Source organism: Phoca vitulina, unplaced genomic scaffold, assembly GCF_004348235.1.
Source record: "Phoca vitulina isolate PV1807 unplaced genomic scaffold, GSC_HSeal_1.0 scaffold10, whole genome shotgun sequence".
NCBI classification, from domain to species: domain Eukaryota; kingdom Metazoa; phylum Chordata; class Mammalia; order Carnivora; family Phocidae; genus Phoca; species Phoca vitulina.
The window spans coordinates 39,080,083-39,103,579 of NW_022589713.1; the positions used below are offsets into that span (position 1 = coordinate 39,080,083).

General features: G+C 35.6%; 1 protein-coding gene across 2 annotated transcripts in view; it reads left to right on the forward strand.

The window, feature by feature from the left end:
* The window catches only part of RBMS3 (RNA binding motif single stranded interacting protein 3), a 1,498,583-nt gene that overhangs the window by 1,267,762 nt on the left and 207,324 nt on the right, over window positions 1-23,497 (forward strand). For both annotated transcript variants that reach the window (XM_032408843.1, XM_032408844.1), the window contains one exon: window positions 213-292. In XM_032408843.1, the coding sequence (XP_032264734.1) occupies window positions 213-292 (80 nt within the window). The remainder of the gene's footprint in view (window positions 1-212; window positions 293-23,497) is intronic.

A 23,497-nucleotide genomic window follows, 5' to 3' on the forward strand; every position in this document is an offset into this window, starting at 1 on the left:
TTTCAATGCAGTAAATAAATACCTACTCTCAGCAATGGTGAGTTTGTGATAGTTTGATCATGGTGGTCATGGCAACAGTTGACAAGTCTCGTAGAATTCTCAAATCAAGCTTTTCCATGGCTTTCCTATTTTCATTTTCATTTTTATTTACTTTTCCTGAATATACACAACCTTAGGAAAGTATATGATCCCCTGTTTACCTCTTTTTCCAGAATGGAGTCTACTGAAAAATGTGAAGTGGTAATTCAACATTTTAATGGAAAATATCTGAAAACACCACCAGGCATCCCAGGTAAGGAATACCATTAAATAATCATTCATTTGTGTCTAGGCTGATTGCAATTATTAAAATGAATACACAGTAAAGCCCTTGGTTGGTCACTGGGAATGAAAAGGTTACTTTTGTAATTGTGTGTTTTTAAATAGTAAGTAGCAACTTACCTTTCTCAAAACTACCAAAAGCTTCTTGGTGATTCTTCTTTGGCCTTTCTTTTGACTCTCTGCTGCTGATTGTCTGAAGTGAATTGGAAGAGAAACAGCAAAGAATAGTTTAAAATGCACTTCAAGTGAAGGAAGTTCATGACTCCTGTTTCTATTTTATAATGTATCTATCTAAACAGTGATAGTCACAGTGAAGTACACTGACTGATGCCAGTTTCCAAACATTTTTTATCAGTCCATCACAAGAAGGGGACAGAGCATGAGAGGAAGCATTTAGAAATGTTTTTTGGGTTTTTTTTTTTTTTGCATTTAGAAATTTTATAGCAATTTGACATTGCCATGAAATCTGAATGCATAATTTCATATTTTTAAAAAAATATCAGTTACTGACATATTGATTTTTTTTTTTTGTAAACTGTCCACTCATCGGAGATAGTCTGAGAAGCACCAATCTTGACTGTCCCATTTCACATTTCCCAAGGCAAAATCCTTAAACTTTTATACACATCATAAGATGATATAACTTTCTGCTATTAAAAATTACATTCAACATAAAGAATTGAATATGTCGCATGTGTCTGGACTTAAGCTGCAATGCCTCAACTTGCTATTAATCTGGTAGCAGTATATATGGCAAGTGTTTAATATTAAGTGAGTAGATTTAAAAATATATCTTACTCATGCATAAAAATACTCAAGATTGAATGAAGTGCTAAAAAGGAAGAATTATAATGAGTGGATAACTAATCCGTATTGGTTTATTGGTTGCTCTTTCATTTTTGGTTATTCTCAGGGGACAAATGTGACTTCTTCAGTCTTATGATATTTTCCTTTTGATTTTTTTAAGCTGGACTTCTATAGTGTTTGCTATGTAATGTGTCTGCTATTTAAAACACATGGTTAGAGAGTTCAGGGGTTAAATATTTCAGTTCCTTAAAATGTATTGAGGCTACATAGAAGAGGAAATCTGAACAAAAAGAGAAATATTATTGTAGAAGGGTCAGGGTCCTTTTAGGCCTCGGTTCATTTGGGGAGGTGTCGGGAAAGGAGAAAGGCCCTTCAGATGCTCACTTAGATGATCTGGAAAATCCAAAGTAGCATCTCCTGGTTAATCAGAGAGTGCACACACATTGACGCCTGTGTCTCGATTTGGTTAGCTTCCATGCATAACGTTCCCTTGAGAACCGACTGCATTATGATCCAATTGGAGACATATGGTGTTGTTAAGAAAAGAGTTAGCAGTTTTCATCTCAGCATGTAAGCTGCCCTTGAATTTTAGGAGAAATAACTTATTTTTTTTTCTTTTAGCATAAAAGACACTTTAAGACACTCTGCTCAGACCTATCATTGAATAAAGGGGTTGCATTATTAGAGGATTCTCCCCTTATTTGTCCCATTTTATCCAACGGATGCCTATCTAGAAGGCATTCAAACTAGGTGTGAATTAGATGGTTACATAAAAAAAAAAAATTAAGAATGAGCAAATTATGTAGAAATTATTGTTGATTAAAGTTATAATACATCTCAGGTTTTTTTTTTAGGTTTCTTCATTTTCAGAAAAAGACATTGAAATCCTTCTTGACTTGATTGATTTGAAGCTGTACTATTTGGTTTTCGCCATAGAACATAGCTGACTAATACAATTTAATGCTAAAGACAAAGAAAGTCACTACAAATCCCCAAACGTCTGGGCATTCTTCCTGAATACACAGACTGTGATATCAACCTGTCTAATATCATAGCTACACCCAATGGAAACATTGTGAATAGCAAGAACCTGGTTATGAGTTTCTCACTCACTTTTTTTTTTTAAAGATTTTATTTATTTATTTATTTGAAAGAGAGAGAATGAGAGAGAGAGAGAGAGCACATGGGAGTGGGGAGGGTCAGAGGGAGAAGCAGACTCCCCGCTGAGCAGGGAGCCCAATGTGGGACTCGATCCTGGGACTCCAGGATCATGACCTGAGCCGAAGGCAGTTGCTTGACCAACTGAGCCACCCAGGCGCCCTCTCACTCACTTTTATCTCATGGGAACCCAAGAAGCAAAATAATTACGCTCAGTTATAAAACTCTTAAGAGATATAAGTTTATGCTTCTGAGATTTGTACTCAGTGTAATAGAATTAAATATATGATATTGATCATCATTATTACTTGAATTTGCTTATTTATGCAATGGAAATCAAACAGAGTCAAATGTTAACAGAAGATATTTCATCTTTAATGTTTAAGTTTGATATGGAATAAAATAGGATATAATGCAAAATGTGGGTATTTTGGTAAGTCCAGTAGTAAAACGCCCTCATTGAGTTGATTCACAAAGTCAGAATGGGTATGATCAAATATGAGTGTATGCTGTTTGCCCTTATTGGTCCTCACTGCTTATTTATTGTAGATGATTGAAATGTTATTTCCAAAAACTCATATCTTAATCCAATTCTCTATTCCAACTTGAAGACTGCAGGTGGGATGTCACTATAGGTCCTGATACCGAATTGGAAATGACTCCTTTGATATTTTCAAAATAAATCACCAATTTCCTAGCTTTTTCAATCCTAATGTAGCTTTAGAGAGACTGTCCTTGCTTGTGGGTATACTAATTAAAAGCAACTATAATTGATCTGACCCCCCTACAACTAAAATAGGACTCAAAAAAATTATAAAAATCTCAGTGTTCTACATTATCAAGATTCGGCATCTTTGAATTCAGTTTGCAGTTTTCTGGAACTCACATTGATGATTTCAATATAATGCTTTAAGGTCGTGTGATTGATGGCCCCACAATGATCCAATAATGACCTGAGATTCTCAGGCCCTAAGAAAGCTGTAGAAAAGATTGCATGTTAAGTCAATCATCTTCTTACACTAGACCCCTGCTTTTATCTTACGCTAAGCAAGTAGAGAACAATTAGTACCCAATTTGCATTCTTTACTTCTCCATTTAGGGATGACTTGGGGGAAATGTGCACATGTGACTGGGGAAATATAGTGCCATTTTGGTTTCTGTCACTTTTGACAAATGATTTCTCTTAAAGGAGTTGCAAAGTTAATTATTTCCCTGAGATGATCATCTAGTTTCCAAATCCCGTACTGTGTCATTTCCATATAAGAATAAGAAAAAAAAAAAAAAAAATTCAACCCAAAGCTTTGGCATTGCTCTGAATTTCAAATTAAAAAAAAAAAAAACATTATAGTTAAGGATATTTGCAAGGACATGTAACATTGACCACATTTATGTTGCTGCTTCCATTTTGATTTGTTAGTCTAGCAACATTTTTTTCATTAAATATAATTCATGATGGTATTTAATCTTGATTCCGGCTGGCAGATTATGTGAGTTGGAAGGAAACTTTGTAGATATCTTCTTTTGCTTCATGCTTTCTCTGGGCGCCTCCTTTTTGTTCGTAAAAGATCTAATTTTAATGAATACATAATGGATCATTAATGTGTATTAGAGCCTCCAGAACTAGTTCTGTTCACTTTGGATTATAACGTTGTCCCCAGATTTTGGTTACCTGGATCAATGAGGCTAAATATACATGCCAAAAAAAAGAAATAAAGTTATTTGAATTCTGGTATGTATGGTATGGGATCAGGCAGCTGTGTACTACTGGCAGGTGGGAAGGAGAGGCCAGGGTCAATCATGTACCCATCTACAGGAAGCCATCATCTAGTATTTTCTCCCTCCCCTAGAGGGAAAAGAAAACACAGTGTTCCATAAATGTTGCATGTCCTACATATCGATCTTGATGTTTTCTGGACAAAATGAAGGATCATTAGTTGCTTGCCTGCCTAACCCCAGACATTTCTTTGTCCCATAATGAATTGCACAGCGATGTTGTACAGTCCCAAAGCATTTCATTTTCAAACCTCTGGCAAAAGCAAAGGGTAAGTTCCCAGACACTTCAGGGATCTGGAGGGCATGAACTTGAAAGGTTCACTTCCAAAGAGCCCCTGGAGCAGAGTGATGCACCATGTAGAAAAGGCTTCCACATGTAAGGACATGTATTGATGAACGGATCACACGGGCTGGTTTATAGAAAAATAAATCGCGTTTTGCTCTCAAACTAGACTTGTGCCTGTATACACATTTTCCTGTCAATGGAGCAGTCTTTTCAGAAGAAAATGGAATAACCCACTTTTAGTATGATTTTCTTACTCTTGAGGTAATTATATCTAATCCCAGTTGAACTTCAAAAAAAGTGGGGAAGGGTAGGGAGAGACCTCACCATATTTTGAGATGTTTTTAATTTTAACAAATCTGTGATCAACAGAAATTTAGACAACTAAGTGAGTGATAGAGGAATCATACTTTTCTAATAAATAAAATAAAACTGTGTGCCTTATTGATGCTTTGACACACAATCTTTCTATTGTGTGTTTATGAAAATAAAAATGTGTATGATTGTGGATATATACATATATATTTCTTGCGAGTATGTGAGGAAAGATATTTAAAGTCTGGTACTTCTTTAGAGAACATGAAAAGAAATGTTGTTTGTTTACCTTTAAACTTACCAGAGTAAAATATCAACAATGTACTTAAATTACATTTATTTTTAATTAAAGACATGGTACAAAATTCTGAATGTTTGGCAATAGTATACAAATTTGTATCAGTGGACACTGTTGCAGACCCTCACAATCAATGTTTCCTCAGGGATAGCTGTCTATTAAGTCCACAAATGTAACAAATGTGTAGTTGAGTATAAGGCAACAAATAGAAAAGTGTTATGGTATACAGCTTATCAAAAATATATTTTTTTTATGGTTTTACTTGATTGAAGCATTGCCTAACTCTGAGTTTTTCATCTTTGGGAAACTAGAACATCATTTGCATAAGAAACTTTGTAAATACTACAATCCCCAACTGAGTGTCAGTTTAGATTTCTCATTAATAAGAGGATTTTTGCAATATTTAGGAGCTACTTTCTGTGAAGACTCTCATTTTTAATGTTAGTGATGCCTTCTTAATTATTTCAAGGTACCAAATACATAGTTGCTTCATAATGAAACACTGTTGGGATATTATTAGTGAACTTCACAGAGTAGCCTGGCAATTTCATAGTCAATAGAGTCTTAGAATCTGTATGAATTCTATGGACATGAACTAGGTCAATCATTTCTCAACCTTCCTATGGAGCCACAGTTGATACTGTGAAAGTATGAGTTGGTTACTGATTAGAGAGGGGAGAAAGGAGACAAAGATGATTAAATTTCTAATCTGGAAAATGAGAAGCCTGACAGGGAAGATACAGGGGATCATCTTCAGGAGGTTAGAATGATTGAAATGGGTTGTGTGCCCTATGCTACATCCCCTCTTCCTACCTGATTACAGCTGCAGATGAAGTGGGCAATCTCTTTTCATCCTGGAAGCATCCATCTGGAGCATCTACTGAATCGCTCCACTTTCCTACCTTGGGGCAAAATATATAAAAGCTCACCCAACACAGCATAGGTTTTCTGCAAACTTTGGGAGAGTTATCACTTCTTGGAACAACCCTCAACTAGCGGGTTATTGAAGTCAGTGGATAAAATTGAGCCTCTCATTCTTTGGAGAGACAATTCTGAGTCACAATCTACAAGATTCCTTACAGGATTGTCCACAGTGGTAAAACAAGCTCAGTGGGACACCTTTTATTGGCTTTTCCTTCTTCCCTGCCTTTCTTTTCCCTTTCTATAATATCTGCTTCCTGGCATCAGCTCCCAATTAAATTACCTTGTCCCAAGCTCTGATTCGGGGAAACTCAAATTAAAGTGGGTGTTCCCGGAATTGTGATGGGGAACTATGTTTTGATTTAAGACTTCTGACCATAGAGGAAAACAGACCCAGCTAAAATGATGAAGTGAATTGCATAGACCAAATATATTGTTTTTGTGACTTTTTTTATTTAACAGCCGTACTTATGAACCACATATTTGGGATGATGAAGATGAATATTAGTGGTAGTAGACACATGGTAGTCAGGGTTTAAATTTAGCAAGAGAAGTATGGAAGAAGATAAGGACAAACATGCCACCAGTGACATGGCTGACCTTGGAACAACTGAGGACATAAAGAAGTGGATGGTTGTTGAAATTGGGGAGGGAAGGGAAAACTAGGGAATAGTCATAATGCCAGCAGCAAAGTGAAGGTGGGATGCAAGCATAGAAAATTAGGGCCACAGAGAAAGGGACTTATGAGATGTTGGTCCTGGATGAATGTGGAGTGGTGGATGTTGATAATGAGGTCCTAAGTGGGAATGGCTGCAGTTGGCTTAAGAGAAATGGAGATGATCTTTAGCTGGACAATTGGAGACTTTGGATTAGAATGTTGGACATTTTCAGCAACACTGGAGATTTCCTTACTCAATCTTATACTTCGCTTGATTTTCTCTGAAGTTCTAATCTTCACAGGAGCAGGTGGGAAAGTGTAAGCAGTACTGAGGTAATTTTTTTGTTTACTATTTGATTCGATTCTGAGTTTTCTAAACCAGGCTTTGTTTTTGTGCTTGTTTTTGTTTTTGTTTTTCCATTTTTCCTGCTTCAACAGCTATTGCTCAACTCAGTGCAGATTCTTAGCAAATGTTCTTTGGAGTTGATGTGCACTCCCTTGACTTGAATAACCCTTCTGCTTGTATTTGTTCAATGAACTTCCTGAGGGTATATGGTTGATACCCAACTCCTGTGCATCAACAAACTTGGAGGAAAACATTGAGATAAATCTTCAGATCTTTTCTTAATAGTTAGCAAAGATTCTGCAACACATGTGTATAGCTAAATATGCAGAGAGAACACTAAATATTCACAGGAAAAGGAAACTTACTTTGAGATAGAGTCTAGTTATTTTTTGAAAAGCCTTTTTTTCCCCCCAAGACTGCTTTTCAAGGTGTTATCTTGGCACTCTAAATGTTATTTCTTTAAAGAACTCATTTTTGGACAGTGCAATGAGGAATTCTGTGTTCTGACATAGCAAATGGTCCTGCCTAACTTATACTGAAATTAGGTCTTGGTCTGAACTTCCTGCTACTGGATCTAGTTAGGCACTGTTACCATGCTGTCCTTTTGCCCCCTTTTTCTTTTTGTTCTTCTTCACATTAAAAAAAAAAAAAAAAAAAAAAAAAAAAAAAATATCTTGAGAATAAACAGGAAAAAAAAAGAGCTCTTATTCTATGCCTTTGTCCCTTTAGCATAATTTTATTTTCCCCTGCCTAGAGGAAGTACTACATTGGCTTGTTATTTTTACTATAATATAGTATTTAGAAAATCTATAGCATTTAATCAATATGATATGGTCAATATGCTTTACTGGCCATGTATTTTCTGTAATTATGTATAAGCACCAATGAGTAGTAGCAGAATTTGTCTGAAGTTGCCACCTGGCTCCAGAATCTGATTTTTTTTTTAAAGCAATTGTAATTTCATGGAATAGAGAGGAAGGATAAAGAGGTTTTCTATCTATCTCCAAAATCACAGACCATCTCCATCTATTCTTTCTAAAATAATCCATTCAGGTGTTCAAAAATTTCTGCATTGAAGATTTCACAGTAAAAACTTATAAAATAAATTATAAAACCTTAATTTTATTTCTAAGATGATGTTGGGCTTTGCCTTCTGTCAGTACCACTAATGAGTAGTTAAACCATTTAGTGTCTGTCCCAATGAGTTTTATTAGCAAGCAAAAAGGGTTGAGTGGCCTAAGGCCAATTAAGATGCAAGCCATAGAAACCAAGCTCTGAATAATTAAGTGCATTTCTAAATCTAGAATCTCATTTAATAGGATTTATTTAAAAAACACGTTTTAACCAAATTTTGGATAAATGGACGGTATCCTGAATCAAATACTTGCCACCCTGTTCCAGTAACCATCAAGAAGCCTACCATGCACATAACTCATTATTTATGATCTAATTTTTAGAATGAAAAGTCTGCAAAATTTAAGAAAATATTTTAAGAAGAATATAAATGAAAACACTCATTAGGCAAGCTCTAAACAAGCCATCATTTGTTTATCTTAATACTGTTGCCTCTGATTTCTTACCTCTTTAAGCCTTTGAATGATGAATCAATCTGTTTACTATTATTTTAGTTATTTGTCAGTACAGAAAAAAAAAAATCCTTCATGGGAAATTGGTATGCTTATGATCTTCTTTTTAGTCTTTTTATAATTTCAAAGGGACATTCATCCCATTAGATTATACATTTTTCTAAAAAAGGACTTTGATATTTATCTTTCCCTTTACCCTTAAACCATTAGCCTATAAACTCTCTCAATGCAAGGAGTGCACCTTGCTGTTCATGTTTCAGGTGTCTAACCAATGCCTCTCACAGAGAATTATTTGTTAAATAAGTAAATAACTGCTTGTGGGATACAGAATAATGCTCCCCCTCCCCAAATATCTCTGTTTACTCCCCACTACCTGTTAATATGTTAGGTTCTGTGGCAAAGAAGAATTAAAGCTGCATTTGGAATTAAGCTTGCTGATAAACTGACCTTAAAGTAGGGAAATTATTCTGGATTATCTAGGTGAGCCCCATGTAATCACAAGTGTCCTTAAAAGTGGAAGGGAGCGGGGTGCCTGGGTGGCTCAGGTTGATTAAGCTTCTGCCTTCTGCCGGGGTCCTGGGATCAAGTCCCACATCAGGCTCCCTACTCAGTGGGGAGTCTACTTCTCCCTCTGCCCCTCCCCCTGCTTGTACTCTCTCTCTCTCTCTCTCCCTCTCTCAAATAAATAAATAAAGTCTTAAAAAAAAAAAAGTGGAAGGGAGGGGTAGAAGAGTTCAGAGTGATACAATATGAGAAGGACTTGGCCTGGCATTGTTGGCCTTGAAAATGGAGGAATGTGGGCAGCCTCTGGAAGCTGAAAAAGGCAAGGAATTGGATTCTCCCTTAAAGCTTCCGTAAAGGAACTCAGCCTTGTTGACATCATGATTTTAGCCCAGTGGGATCTGTGTAGTACTTCTGACCTACAGACCTGTAAAATCATCAGTTTGTGTTGTTTTATGCCCCCTAAGTTTTTTGTTAACTTGTTAGCAACAACAGAAAACTACCACACTAAGACAGAACTTGTTTAAACTGAAGTATCATCCACACCATTTCTAAATTACATCACTGAACAGCCTCTGGAGGACTTTCTTAGTTTCTCCTATTTTTAATCTTCTTTGTATCATTTGGGCTGCATTTATGTTAAACAGAAAAAATAAATCTTGTTAATTATTTTGACTTTACAGTTTCTTTTTACCTTCTCATAAGGATATACTAGAATGAAAGACTGTTGGACATCTTAAAAGAGAGTTTTTGGGGGTGGGTGCTTAGATCTCAGAGCACATTACTTTTGACCCAAAGAAATCAAATATTAATTCAAACCATCTGGTTCCATAAAATATGCCAGAAAAAAAATGTATCAGTTGTAAAGCTAAATTCATACAAATGTGTATCTCTTAGGTCTCAACCTTAATACTTACTTTCAAAAGTTCCTGTTATTGAAAGATTCTTAGGGCTTAGAAGAGATGTAGAGGTTATATAGCTGATATCAGCTGTAAGTTTTAGATGATTATATCTAAAGCATAGATGGTGCTTCTACTCCAACTCATTGTCCCCCAGAATAAAAAGTATCCTGTAGCCGTTAATGGTTGAGTCCCATATGAAAACTTAGTTGTGAGACACAAGTAAAAATCCAGGGAAGTAACTGGATTCTTATTATGGGTTAACAAAAATATATAGATAATTCTTATTATTTAAACCATTAAAAAAAACTTTCAGCGAATTTACAAAAATGTTTCTCCCCCAAAGGTGTATTGCAAATTTGCAGCAAGATTAGGAAGGTGTAAATCTGAAAACATAGACTTTTTTTCTTGAACTGAGAGGGGGACTTATTTTGGACCAGAAGTTTTATTAAACAGTTGTACTAATTGAAGCACTGAAATGACTTAAAGTAAATAGAGTCAACAATTTAAGTTGATTTCTAGTTGTTTGTTCATTAGAGCAGGTGTGAGCACTCCCAGGGTGCTTACTGAATGTCCTTCAGCCAGCACCCCACGCTCTTTCTAGGTGGACTGCCTTCTGGTTCCAGGAGCCCATTTCCTATGTGCAATGAGAATCAGAAGTGCCTAGGAATTTACAGTCTTCTGGTTAGGCAGCGTTTAAACAATGCTAAGCTGGTGTTGGAGCATCTACACCCCAGTTCTTTTGCTCCTGGTGAGAACACCAGAGTATGACCTACACTATCTCCAAAGCTTCCCAGACTTTCCGGAAGATAGACACACTAGACACACTCTAAGTAAGGTAGCAGTATTGATAAGTAACAGACTTCTCTGGAAAAAGCATAGACAGTTTGCCTACTGATAAGACATTTGCAAGGGTAGACAGAATTGGAATCGTATGTCCTGAGAGTAAGTAGACCACCGGTTGTTAACATGATTTTACTAATCATAGTATGTCTTTATAAAGGTCCATTCAAAAGAATCAAAATTGTACCAATATATAAGATAATGGAGTCTTTTTTTTTTTTTTAATTTATTTATTTGACAGAGAGAGAGATAGTGAGAGAGGGAACACAAGCAGGGGGAGTGGGAGAGGGAGAAGCAGGCCTCCCGCAGAGCAGAGAGCCCGATGCGGGGCTCGATCCCGGGACCCTGGGATCATGACCTGAGCCGAAGGCAGACGCTTAACGACTGAGCCACCCAGGCGCCCCAAGATAATGGAGTCTTAATACAATAGTTCTTAAAATATAAACACATTAAAGCCAAGTATTGAAACTAACCTATTTTATGTGCAATCACTTTAAGATGGCATGGTTTGTTTGAGCCAAATTGTGGTCCAGAGACCTATGGTGTTCCTGAGATCCTTTCCGGTGGTCTACAAGATCAAAATATTTTCATAATACTGACACATTATTTGCCTTTTTCACTCTGATTATCTCATGAGTGTTGAGTAGAGTTTCCCAGAAGCTACATGATGTGTGATATGGCAGCAGATTGAATGCAGAAGCAGATATGAGGCTCCAGCTGTCTTCTACTAAACCTGAAATTACAAGGATTTGCAAAAATATGAAACAAGGCCATTCTTGTCTTTATTTATTTTGTTTTTGAATTTTTTTAAATAAAAATATGCCACATCATATGATAGGTTTATTATTGCTATTTTAAAATAAATTTTAAAGATGATAAATATCATTAGCTATAACCTGTGTAAACAGAAGCTCTTTGGGGTCTTCAGTAATTTTAAGGAAAGAGTTTCTGAGACAAAAACAGTCAAACCAACAAACGCAGTAACTTCGAATGCCACTGATACAGAGCAGAATTTCAGAATCAAGCCCTTTTATCCTCTCAGAATTAGAAGAATTAAGGAAGACAACCAGGGTAAAGATGAAGTTTAAAATATCCTCTCATCTTTCTGATCTTATTTTGAAAACCTAGATGTGTTCTAGAAAGTTATTTTAAGTGGAGGGATTAAAAAAATTACTATCATATGAGTTACACTACTGTTTTTTGAAAACAAGCATGCAGATACCTTAAACTATAGTGAATGTTTGTTTTGTTTTTTCAAATACAGAAACAGTGGTTATTCTTCTGAACATTTACATTATCATTTTATTAGCAAATACTATATAGAATATAGTTTGACAGAATATGTGAATGTTTTATTGCAACCGTATATATACGCAGCAGGTGTGTTATGCTGAGATTGTGGGAATGGGACTGTAATTTGTGACTGGCATGTGAGCCTGTAGGAGGAGTTAGGAAAACTAGGATCTATGAGCCACAGGGTTAAACACAGATATGACATGGGAGTTCTTATAAGAGCTATTCTGGGGGCATTGGGTGGCTCAGTCGGTTAAGGGCCTGACTCTTGATTTTGGCTAAGGTCATGATTTCAGGGTCATGAGATCGAGCCTGACATGGGCTCAGCACTGGGCATGGAGCCTGCTTAAGATTTTCTCTCTCCCTCTCTCTTTGCCCCTCTTTATCCTCTGGCACATGTGTGCACGCTCTCTCTAGGAAAAAAATAAAAATAAGAGCAATTCTTTGTCACTTCTTTGGTCACTGCTAATTTCCTACAGCACTCATCTTATAGCTGGACTGCACCATAGAGTTCTAGTCACAGTGTGGGATGCATCTCAAATAAAGGTTTCCAGGTTTGCTAGGTGTAGTAAATAATAATACTAATATAATAGTTATAATATTGTAAATACTAACATGTAATTAACTGAACACTGTTTATGATTAGTGTTTACATAAAATCTTAATTTTTTTAAGAAATGGTAATTCCTCTAATTGTGCAGTCCAAAAATCATGATTTCCTTAAGCTTATTGCCTCTCTTAACCTAATATGAAAGATCTTAGAAAAGCATCCTCTAGGGGCGCCTGGGTAGCTCAGTCAGTGAAAGGTCTGCCCTTGGCTCAGGTCATGATCCGGGGGTCCTGGGATCAAGCCCCACATCAGGCTCCCCGCTCGGTGGGGAATCTGCTGCTCCCTCTCCCTCTCCCTTTCCCCCTACTCATACTTGCTTGCTCTCGCTTTCTCTCTCATAAATAAATAAATAAATAATAATAAATAAAATCTTTAAAAAATAAAATATAAAATAAAAAAAAGAAAAGCATTCTCTAGTTATCCTTCATAACTCATGATTTTTAACCCACCAAATCCATGTAGTAGATGAAAAAAAATTAAGATAAAATTTATCCTGTAATTTGTTTTGAAAAGACATACTTTAATATTTGTGTACATCCCTTGACAACCTCTTCTCATCTCAAGGGAAGTGCTTTTCATCTTTGCTGCATTTATATAATGTTAAAGAGCAACATCCACCCAGCTTATGCTGTGCTTTCTATGAGAGCCTCATGGCTGGGATACTCTTCTTCCTTTGCATTGAACATACCATCGAGAATTCCATCTTTTCCTTTGGAGGCAGATAGATCTTGGTTTGAGTTTGAATTTGGCTCTGTCTCTTTACCCGTTGAACTTGGGCAAGTTATTTAGCCTCTTGTCAGGTTCCTCATGGAACCCAATGTTTCCATTCGATGTTTATAGTGCCTCCTTTACAAAAGTGTTACCAGAATTAACTTTTGTACAGCTCTACAGAAGGTCTGGCTGGAAGTGGTAGATATCCCCACTATTAGTAGCATCTATTAGCATCATGAGAATTAATTCATCAACATTTACCCTCTAGGCTGGAAATACGATTTAACTGTAGAAGTCTATGAAATACAATCATCAATGGGCATTATCTGGTACATGGACCAAATAAGGTAAACCTCCGTTTTCACTAGGTAAAGACCACGCTCCAGTCTCAAACCATTTGCCGACAGCTGCCATATTTTGATCTAGAATGGTGTCCAATTAACTAAAAATATCCAGGTTGGAACTCAACCGTTTTCTGGGATGATTAGAAAGAGTATAGTATAGCAACAGATAAATATTTACCTGAAATTTCTTCCGGTGACTCCCAGATTCATAAACACTTGTCACACTTCTGGTAGGACCAGGATGGCCATGTTAATACAGAGGGTCTTTACTTTAGGTAAAACAACTATAAAAACATGTATAATCACAGACCTCTTATAATGATTTCTTGGTATATCTTTATACCTCCAGTTCATAGGGCCTAGAATTCCCCTTTTCTACCTTCATTTCCCCAAGAAATCCTGCTCAAAAATAAATACAACATTTTTCATGCAGCTTTTCCTAATTTCTAATCTCCCTACTCCCCCCCCCCCCACCCCTGCTCTTAACTCTCAGGGCATCACATTAAATTGTTTTCTCCTTCAGTGGGTGTCCATTTGTGATACGTAGTCTCTTATGGCAATTGCTGTATACTTACCTTATCCCACTGGATGGCAGAATTATGCTTTTTTTTTTTTTTAATCCCTGTGTCTCTCTAATGCCTGGCATTTGAACATAGGAGATGCTTAATATAGACACATTGAATTGAATCAAAAAAAAAAAAAAAAGTTGAGCTCATTATTCCAGTGTGATTTCTTAATACTGTCCTAATTCTCTCTTAATAAGGCATTCGACTAGTAAATGCTTGTAAAGTGAATGCAGAAACCGTCAACTACGATGATTCCATATAGAAATATTTTTTAATATCGTCCTCTCTGTAAATTTTAAAATATTTAAATCTCAAAAGCTTTCTTTGGGATGGAAGACAGTGTTCAAAAGCACAAGAATCCTTTTCTTTCTCATAAGGATTAAATTCTCTTTCCAATCTACCTCCAATCTTCCATTGCTCCTTCTCCAGATTTAAAAACAAACAAAACAAAACAAAACAAAGTAATGGCCTGTGGAAATTAAAAGAAACAAAAAGAATATAAAATGTGTTGGAACACCAAGCATCCTGTTGGTTGTTACAATTAATTCTACCGCTAGCAATGAGACATACTTTTGTCAACTTCAAATCATTTGAGAAAACTGTTCTAGTTTTTTTTTTTTTTAAATTATCTTTTTCTAAAGCTTCCTGCAGGTTGTGTCCTTGTCGTGCTTGGGGACTGGGTGCCCGTGCCATCAACAGAATGGATTCGTTAACCTTTACATTGATTTGAATTGTTGTTCGAATAAATATTTATACCTGTTTTCCCTGAGGGCTTAATGAAGTCCTTTATCAATAGCACCGAGAGCTTTTCCCCTTGACCTTTGTCATCCATTCGTACAGAAAATTTTCATCAAGCTGTTTTGTTTACATTGTTAATCTCTCACTGCCTTAGTCAGGTTTGGCACAGAGAAGTACGCATCCTGGATTCAGTAGAATTATTTTACACTATTTTGGCTTCTGCAGAGAAGATAATTCTGTCTTTGAGTTTCCTGTTTTAACTTCAGGATTTAAGCATTTCCAGTTTCTTGCATATTTGTCTTTCTGCTTTTTGTCTGCCTGTAGAATATTTCTCTTGTTATTCTTTATATGTGATGACTTCAATTTCACTTTTTGACACCAAAATCTCCTAAAAGATACAGTTAAAAGAGGTGTTAGCTAATGCTATGGTGGTAATCATTTTGCAATATACATGTATCAAATTCTCAATATGTGTATCAAATCAACACCTTGTATACCTTAAACTTATACAACATTATATGTCAAATACATTTCTATAAAGCTGGAGGGAACAAAAGATAGAGTTAGAGCCAGAAAATGTCTTTGCTCCCCTGTCCCCACATTTTATCAATGAACATTTTTAGTGTGGGGAGAAAAGGGGAGATTATTATATGCCAAAATGGTGCTTAACATATTATATATTTTTCTATTTCACCTTCAGAGTACCCTTAGGGAAAATATACTGCTACATTTTACAGATGAGGAGGCTGAGACTTATGGAATTCCAGTAGGTTGCTCAGACTCAGACATTGTAAGTGGGCTGATTGATCCCAGGATTTAGTTCTGCCACTTACTAGATGTTTGACTTTGGGTGAATTACTTAACCCCTCTGTAGTTCAATTTCCTCATTGGTAAAATGGAGATAATCATAGTTCCTTTCTGTACTATAGTTGTGAGGTCGCTATGGATTAAATAAATTATACTATATAGAGCTCCTGGAATGTTCCTAATAAATACTAAGGGCTATTTATTTAGGTTGCACTTATTTATTTATTTAATTATACTAAATCATGTCTTTTCTATTTTTCTTGGATGGAGGGGAGAAATATTACAGGAGAAGAGATCAGCAAGAAATCCAGTAGCTCTTCCCCTAGCTAGGCATGTTTTTCCCTCCACTCCCCAACTTGGAAGAGCAAGTTTCTTCCTTATTTGCAAAATAGAATGAGTATTAATGTTCTGTACTGGGTTAAATGTTTCATTCCTTTAGTCTATTCAATGCCTTCTTCCGTGAGATTCACTTGCTTACTTTAATACTCAGTCTAGTTTTTAGAAGAGTGGAAATATTTGGCCATCAATTTCAACAAACAATGCACTTGGTTTTTATATTAGTGTTTGATAAGTGGTTCTTTTGTTCTAAAGAAAAGGTAACCTATTTATAGAAACTTCCTTTAGAGAAGCAATCTTTCTTCAAAAACTAAGCTGTAGAATTTTTTTTTTTTTCTGTTTTGAGTTATATATAAATTTTGACAGCTGGGTCCAGAAGAAAAGGTGCATTACTAAAAAGCCTCAATGAGAAGAATTACAGACTTTTTTTTTTTTTCCTCCTTCTATGTAATATCTTTTCATTGGATGGACCAAAGGAGCCATGGAAACTAAGTGGAACCTGATCATGTTTTTTATTCTTTGCATTCCTGAGGTACTGGAGAGAAAATGTGTTGCTATCGCTACTGTTTTTTAGGCTGAAAAGTACCACTTACAAAAGCAATTATCACAGGTACCTAATTCAAACAACTGAATAGAATTCCTCCTGTGGTTACAAAGGGGCTGCAAATCTCAGTCATGAAAGAAAGTAATATCTACTGAGGTGAAAACAATTCCAGCAATCCTAGATTAAGACTAAAAAAAAAAAAATCAAATCTTAATGGTGTTGTAGAAAATCCATATAGTTCAATGATTGAAGGCACAGAAAAGAGATCATATACTTTAGAGCCTAGTTTACCTTGTGGTAATTCAATATCCTTTACACTAGTAGACCTTTGGGGTTTTATTTCTTCATTCATTAAGCAAGTATTTTTAATTTGAGTGTAAAGTAAACAAAGAAGTATGTTTTCAGGGATAAACACAAAGGTGAAGAGGTATCATAAAGAGACCAGGGACTGGGGGTAAAAGGAGGGAATTATCAATGTCACCTAGAGGAGAGGAATCAAGAAATATTCTAGAGGAGTGCCAGCTTTACTGAGATCAAAAGATAAGATTGGAAGATCCGCTCCAAGCAAAACCGAGTTGATGCTTATGGAAAATCCTTGATACTATAAAAATTCTGACCAATACGCTTGAGTTTAAATTCATCAGACCTAAGTTGTACTGGTTAAAATCAGGTGGAGATGACCAGACCAGATCCCAGTGAGCCCTTTGAATTGAATAGAACTAGGTGGAGCTGCTTTAGTCTGGTTGGGTTTGATTTTAAACTACTTGGTGTAAGTTCTATCTAATTAGCTTTAAAAAAAAAAAATGAATTTGATATAATCCTATTGTTGTAACAAAGTGCTTTCTGTATTAAGGATATTAAGCATTTGTCTATAACATTCTCCCACAAGTTTTTCCCTAGTTTACTGTTTAACTTTTACTTCCATTTTTAAAAATAATATTTTTTATGAAATAATCTTTTCTGCTGTGTCTTATCTTTAAATGTAAGAGATTTCATTAATATTCCCTAATGTATCTTTTACTTTTTCCCTACATTTAACTCATTAGCATATATGATATCAAATAAGTATCTAAATTGATTTTAATCAGATATCTCAACAGCCCTTAGAAATTAATCCATTTCTTTCACACTACTTAATATCACCTTTTTTCTATACTAACTAGTTTAATTACCTGTGATATGAGTGCTTGCTTTACAGAAGGTCACACCATTTATCCAGTCATTATAAAATATTTTATCTCGCAGTTCTAGTCCCTGCTCTAGATATTAGTTTCAAGTTATTTTATTTTTAGCTAGTGCTTTTTCTGTTTTCCAGATCTACTTTAAAATTATTTTGCCACCTTTCTACAAAATGTAAATGCTATATTATTAGGTACTCTATCCAGATCTAGAATAGTTCCTAAAACTCTCTTATGCTACCTCTTTGCTGTGGAATCCTCCCTTTTACCCTTCATCATTGGAAACCACAACTCTGTTTTCTATTCCTGTAGTTTTGCCTTTTGCAGAATGTTCCCTAAATGAAATCATGGAGTGTATAGTCGGAATCTGCCTTCCTTCACTGAGGATAAGGCATTTAAAATGCATACATGTTGTTGATTGTATCATCAAGTCATTCTTTTTTGTTGCCGAGTGGTATTTCATTGAATTGTTGTACTTCATTTTGTTTATTCTCCAGTTGAAGAGCATTTGGGTTATGATGAGTTTCTGGAAACTGAATATGACAAAGTACCAATTTTTAATGTCAAATCAGTGTCTTTTTAAAATGGTGGTGCCATTAATTAAGAGTGGATCCTGAATTTTATCTAATAGTTCAAGTAATCATCATCTGATCCTTGACTTGCTTGCTGTCTTGTATGTAACAATATTTTAAAATATTACGCCATTTATTTTCCTGAGAAATTTAAAACTTAATTGTGACAAATTCTTCTTCTAATGTACACTTGGTTTATTTTATACTTTGAGTTGGTAATATGTACCAATAGTTACAAAATGCAAAGCTTCATAGTGAGAAGTAGTTCCTCTCCTTTATCTGTGGGACAGCCTCTCTAGTTTCCTCCCTAGAAGAGCACGTGCTGCATTTCCTGTATTTCCAGAGGCAATTCCTGAATCTCAAACAGACATTTATGTTTTTACTCCAATGGTGGCAAGTATATACTCTCTTCTAAACCTTGATTTTTTTCACTTAACAATGTACCTTGGAGTTCATTCTTAACAGTACAAGGAAAACTATCTTACTATTTTTGATGGCTCTATAGTATTCCATTTTATAGAGGTGGAATACTTTTTTATAAAAATGGTCAAAGTTCCTTACTTATGGATATCTATGTTGTTTCCAATCCTTTTCTATTATAAATAGCACAAAAATGAAAATTGATGTTTGTGCCTTTTTTGATATACATGCAGACATATTACAGGAAAAACATGTCAAGTGGACTTGCTAGGTAAAATAATACGTGCTTGCTTATTGAATTTTGATAAATTCTGTCAGATTGCTCCTCCTATTGGTGTCCCAAGTCACACTTACACCAGGCATTATAAGAAGTCATCTCCTGACACTGGCCAATACAATGGCTATGAATCTTTTTCCTAGGTAATATAATAGGTGAAGATTTACCATATTTTAATCATAATAGCAATAAGAGAAATGTGAACTGAAGTTGAACATGTCTTCATGTCTTTAGAGCTTCGGTATTTCCTTTTTTTAAACTCTATTCATATTATTTGTCCATTTTTCAACTGGACTAGTGGCCTTTTTCTTGATGTGTAGGTACTTTATTGCATTAAAGAAAGTTGGTGTTTGTCAGTCACTTATCTTTTGCCTTCATTCATGGTTTTTTTTGGGGGGGAGCATATCAGGTTTTTTAAAAAGATATTTATAGTTTTTTATATAATGGCTCACTGAAAAATATTAAAATGTTATTAATTTTTTTCTCTACTAATTTTTTAGACTCTAAACTTAAAATCATCTAGAATTTATTTTAACATAAATTGTAAGATGGAGAAACCAGCTTTATTTTTACTTCCTTATGGTTAGGCAGCTGTTCCAACACCATGTATTGAATAATACATTTTTTCTCATTGAATTCAAACGCTACATTTTTCATCTACTAAATTACCATGTGATATTTTTAAATGTCCTTGCTACTTCAATTGTTTTCATTCATCTACCTGCCAAATCATGATAATTTACAACGTTAATAATGAGTATTTTCTATGATGTTTTAATATGGAAGCACTATGCCCCCCCCCACCCTAACATTTCTCTTCTTTTTAATAATACACCTGGGTGTGTGTGCATGTGTGTTTTGTTTGTTTTTGCTTATCTATTTTTTCACACTAATTTTAGAATTTATTTTTTACCTACTCCTCAAAAATACATGGTCATTTTATGATTTGTTCATTTATAATTTTACATGAGACAAACCCACTGTTTTCAAGAGGAGACTTTCACCTTTGAGAGCTTGTTATGAGAAGAAAACTATGACATCATCTGGCACCCACTTCAAATTATAGTCACATGTTCCAGAATGGCTTCTGGTTACCCTAGAAAGTAGGACCTAAGTCACTTCCCCTCGGTAACCAAGGCTACCCGTTTTCTGTCTCTCCCAACACAAAATCTTAAAGGCAAAAGGTGTTACAATACCTTATAACTCTTTGAATATTTACAGGTGATCTAGCTAAGAAAAAACAACTATGTCAAGATCGTTTTCTGTTCTTTGTGAACACATTTTTACTGAAATGAATAGCTCTCTTCTAAATTGTTATAGAGAAAATATTTCTTGCCCAGTATTTCAAGTACAATTTAAAGAATTCATTATGAAAACAAAATGATTGAAGAAGAGCCATATATGAAAGTTGAAACTTTGTATCAAAACAAAACATACTTGTGCTATAAAGGTTAAGTCTCATATTTAAAGAATGAAAACACGTGCATTGTGCTACTTAATTTTACGAAGGGTCTTTGTAAAGTAGGGTAGGCCGCCATGAGGACTCCATTACATAGTTTACCTTAGTGTACATGGGAAGTATTAATGTATTTTGTGGATTTTGGCTCTATGACTTTCCAAAGAGCATGATTCATTCATGAGTAATCCGTAACCCATGTTCCTTGTATAGTCATTAGAAAATCTTGCCTTGATGATTTTCCATTGAATATCAAAGCTCTCGAAGTATGCTGTTGGGAATGAGCCTACACAGATGTAGGAGATTCTCCAAAATGACCCAGGTTTGATATTCCCTCCTCCCCTGTTTCTCTGGTATTATGATTTACCAAGTGTTCTACAGGAAGAGATTAAGCATTCAGGAGAATTACTTAATTTTCAAAAGGACTGCTTTTTTTATGCCTGCCCCATTTTCTTGCTTTTTGTGTTAGTTACAGAGATCTTGAAGCTGAAAATACAGAGATATTTTATAGCCTAAATAGTAAAACATTTTTACTTTGATATTGAGTGGAATTTCCCAAATTGCATGATCTTTGAAATACAAATTGATTTCCATTTACTTTTCAAAGCTTTTAATTCTTTTTGGTAATGTCCCCTGAAACCTTGCCCTCCACAGACCCTTTCTGTTTGTTTTGCTTTGGCTCCCCCCATGCCCTGAGTCTTAGACCTGGTTGGAGACAGGCAAGGAAATCAGAGCAAACCCTCACACCCCAGCCCCTAATAGAATGTGCACATTATTCCCCTGTACCAGCGTGTTTGTGAAATCTCATAAGAAATCCTGCCTTTAGAAGTCCTTTTATTTATTTATTTTTTAAAAAGCCTCTCATACACAAGTGGGGTGAATAGGTGAATAACATTGATTTCTTTCAAAGAAGGCTGTTATGTAAATGCTACCCTAGTAGAATTTCATTTCCATTTATCATCTTAAAGCCTTGAAGTCAATCCTATTTTTTTATGTATTGCTGTTTTAACAGAAATTCATGTTACAAAATGAAAGTGACTGACCAAAGATGTTGGAATGATGCTTAAAAGCCTCTTATCTATCATCTTTGGAGTTTCAGAATGCCATTAAAAAAAAAGAAAAAAACAAACAAATGATAAAAAGAACAAACGGCAGTGTACTTTAGCTGACATCATTATCCAAATAACTGCTCAGTAGTTGTTTTGTTTTTGTTTTGTTTTGTTTTGTTTTTTCCTCCTAGAAAATCCAATATGTAGAAGATGGCTTTGAGCTAGGCCCAGTGTATAAGAGTGGGCCTGTTTATCAGTCAGAGTGGAGAATTTTCTTACCTTAGAGATGGCACAGTTGAATCCATCATGAAGTGGCTGGAACTCTACTCTTGTCTGAAACTCCATCTGTTCAGCTAGGAGAACCAAGACAGAACCTCTTCCTCTCCTAAGATATCATGGTGGTGCCCACTAAAAGCTTACTTGTGGGTATCCCAGTAAAGATTTCCACTAACAAAGCGGTGACAGATATAACAATGCATTTTGCATTTATATCACAATATCTTGGGCACATGAATAGGAAACTTGAATTGGCACGAGCATATAATGTTTATGCCTACACTTAATCGTTACCGATTTATTTTTTTCTCTAAAATGACCAGATGTTCTTTTTTAAAGATAATGATAAATCTTGATCTCAAATATGTCTTAAATCCTATTGTAGTTTATTAAATGTATTCAGTTGACCAGAAACATCAATGAGCTCTACCTTTTAATCCAAGAGTTGTTTAGCATATAGGCTCTGACTTCTCTTTTGTGCCTCTGGTATTCTCGGTTTAAAAATGACAGAGGATTAAAGAGAAAAGAAAAGTGATTGAATATCAAAACCTGAGTTCCCAGCTTCAGTCCATGATTATCATTTATTTTTCTCAGTCTCAATTCCAGTTATCAAAAAATAAGTACCCCAGGGCGCCTGGGTGGCTCAGTCGTTAAGCGTCTGCCTTCGGCTCAGGTCATGATCCCGGGGTCCCGGGATCGAGTCCCACATCGGGCTCCCTGCTCAGCGGGAAGCCTGCTTCTCCCTCTCCCACTCCCCTTGCTTGTGTTCCTGCTCTCGCTGTGTCTCTCTCTGTCAAATAAATAAAATCTTTAAAAAAAAAAAAGTACCCCAAACTGTGCTTCAGTTTCTAGGAAAGGAGTTCATATGTGACTTGCTGTTCCTCATAATCCATATGAAGTCCTTCATTTGAAATGTAGGGTCCTGCATGCTTTCGCTTCGCACCTGACACTGGCCAAGTTTCCCAACCTTGTCTTCTGCTACCATATGCACATATTTTTGGCTATTCTAGAAAAAACGCAGCATGAACTAAACTCTGGAACCAGACTGCCTGGATCAGAATCCCAGCTCTACGACCTACGACCACGTGACATTGGGCAAATGTAACCTCTTTGTGACTCAGTTTCCTCATCCATATAATGAGAACAATAATAGTACCTACCTCATGGGATTATTAAGTTAAATGAGGATATATATCTAAAGCCCTTAAGAACCATATTTATTAAGTAAGCACTCAATAAATATTTGGTATAGTAATAATATTTATCCTCCTCCTCCTTACAAATAGATGTCACTATTTATTTATGTCAGTTTGCTTCAGCATATCCTAAACTCTGCCATTAAGATTTTTGGAGTGGGAACTAGCTATCCTTCTTAGCAGCCTGAATTATTTTCTAATGTAGGCAAGACAATTAAAAAGCAAAAAGGAAGGTAGTATTTAGGGAAATCACTTGAGTGAAACTCTGTCTATGCTGGACTTTATTCAGGTGCAGTGCAGGGCCCTAGAAACATGGTGATGAACAACATAGTTACGGTCCCCGAACTCATGAAGGTTAATATCTGGATGGGAGGTAGTCAGTAATCAAATAGCTCCCCAATGTATAATTATTCAT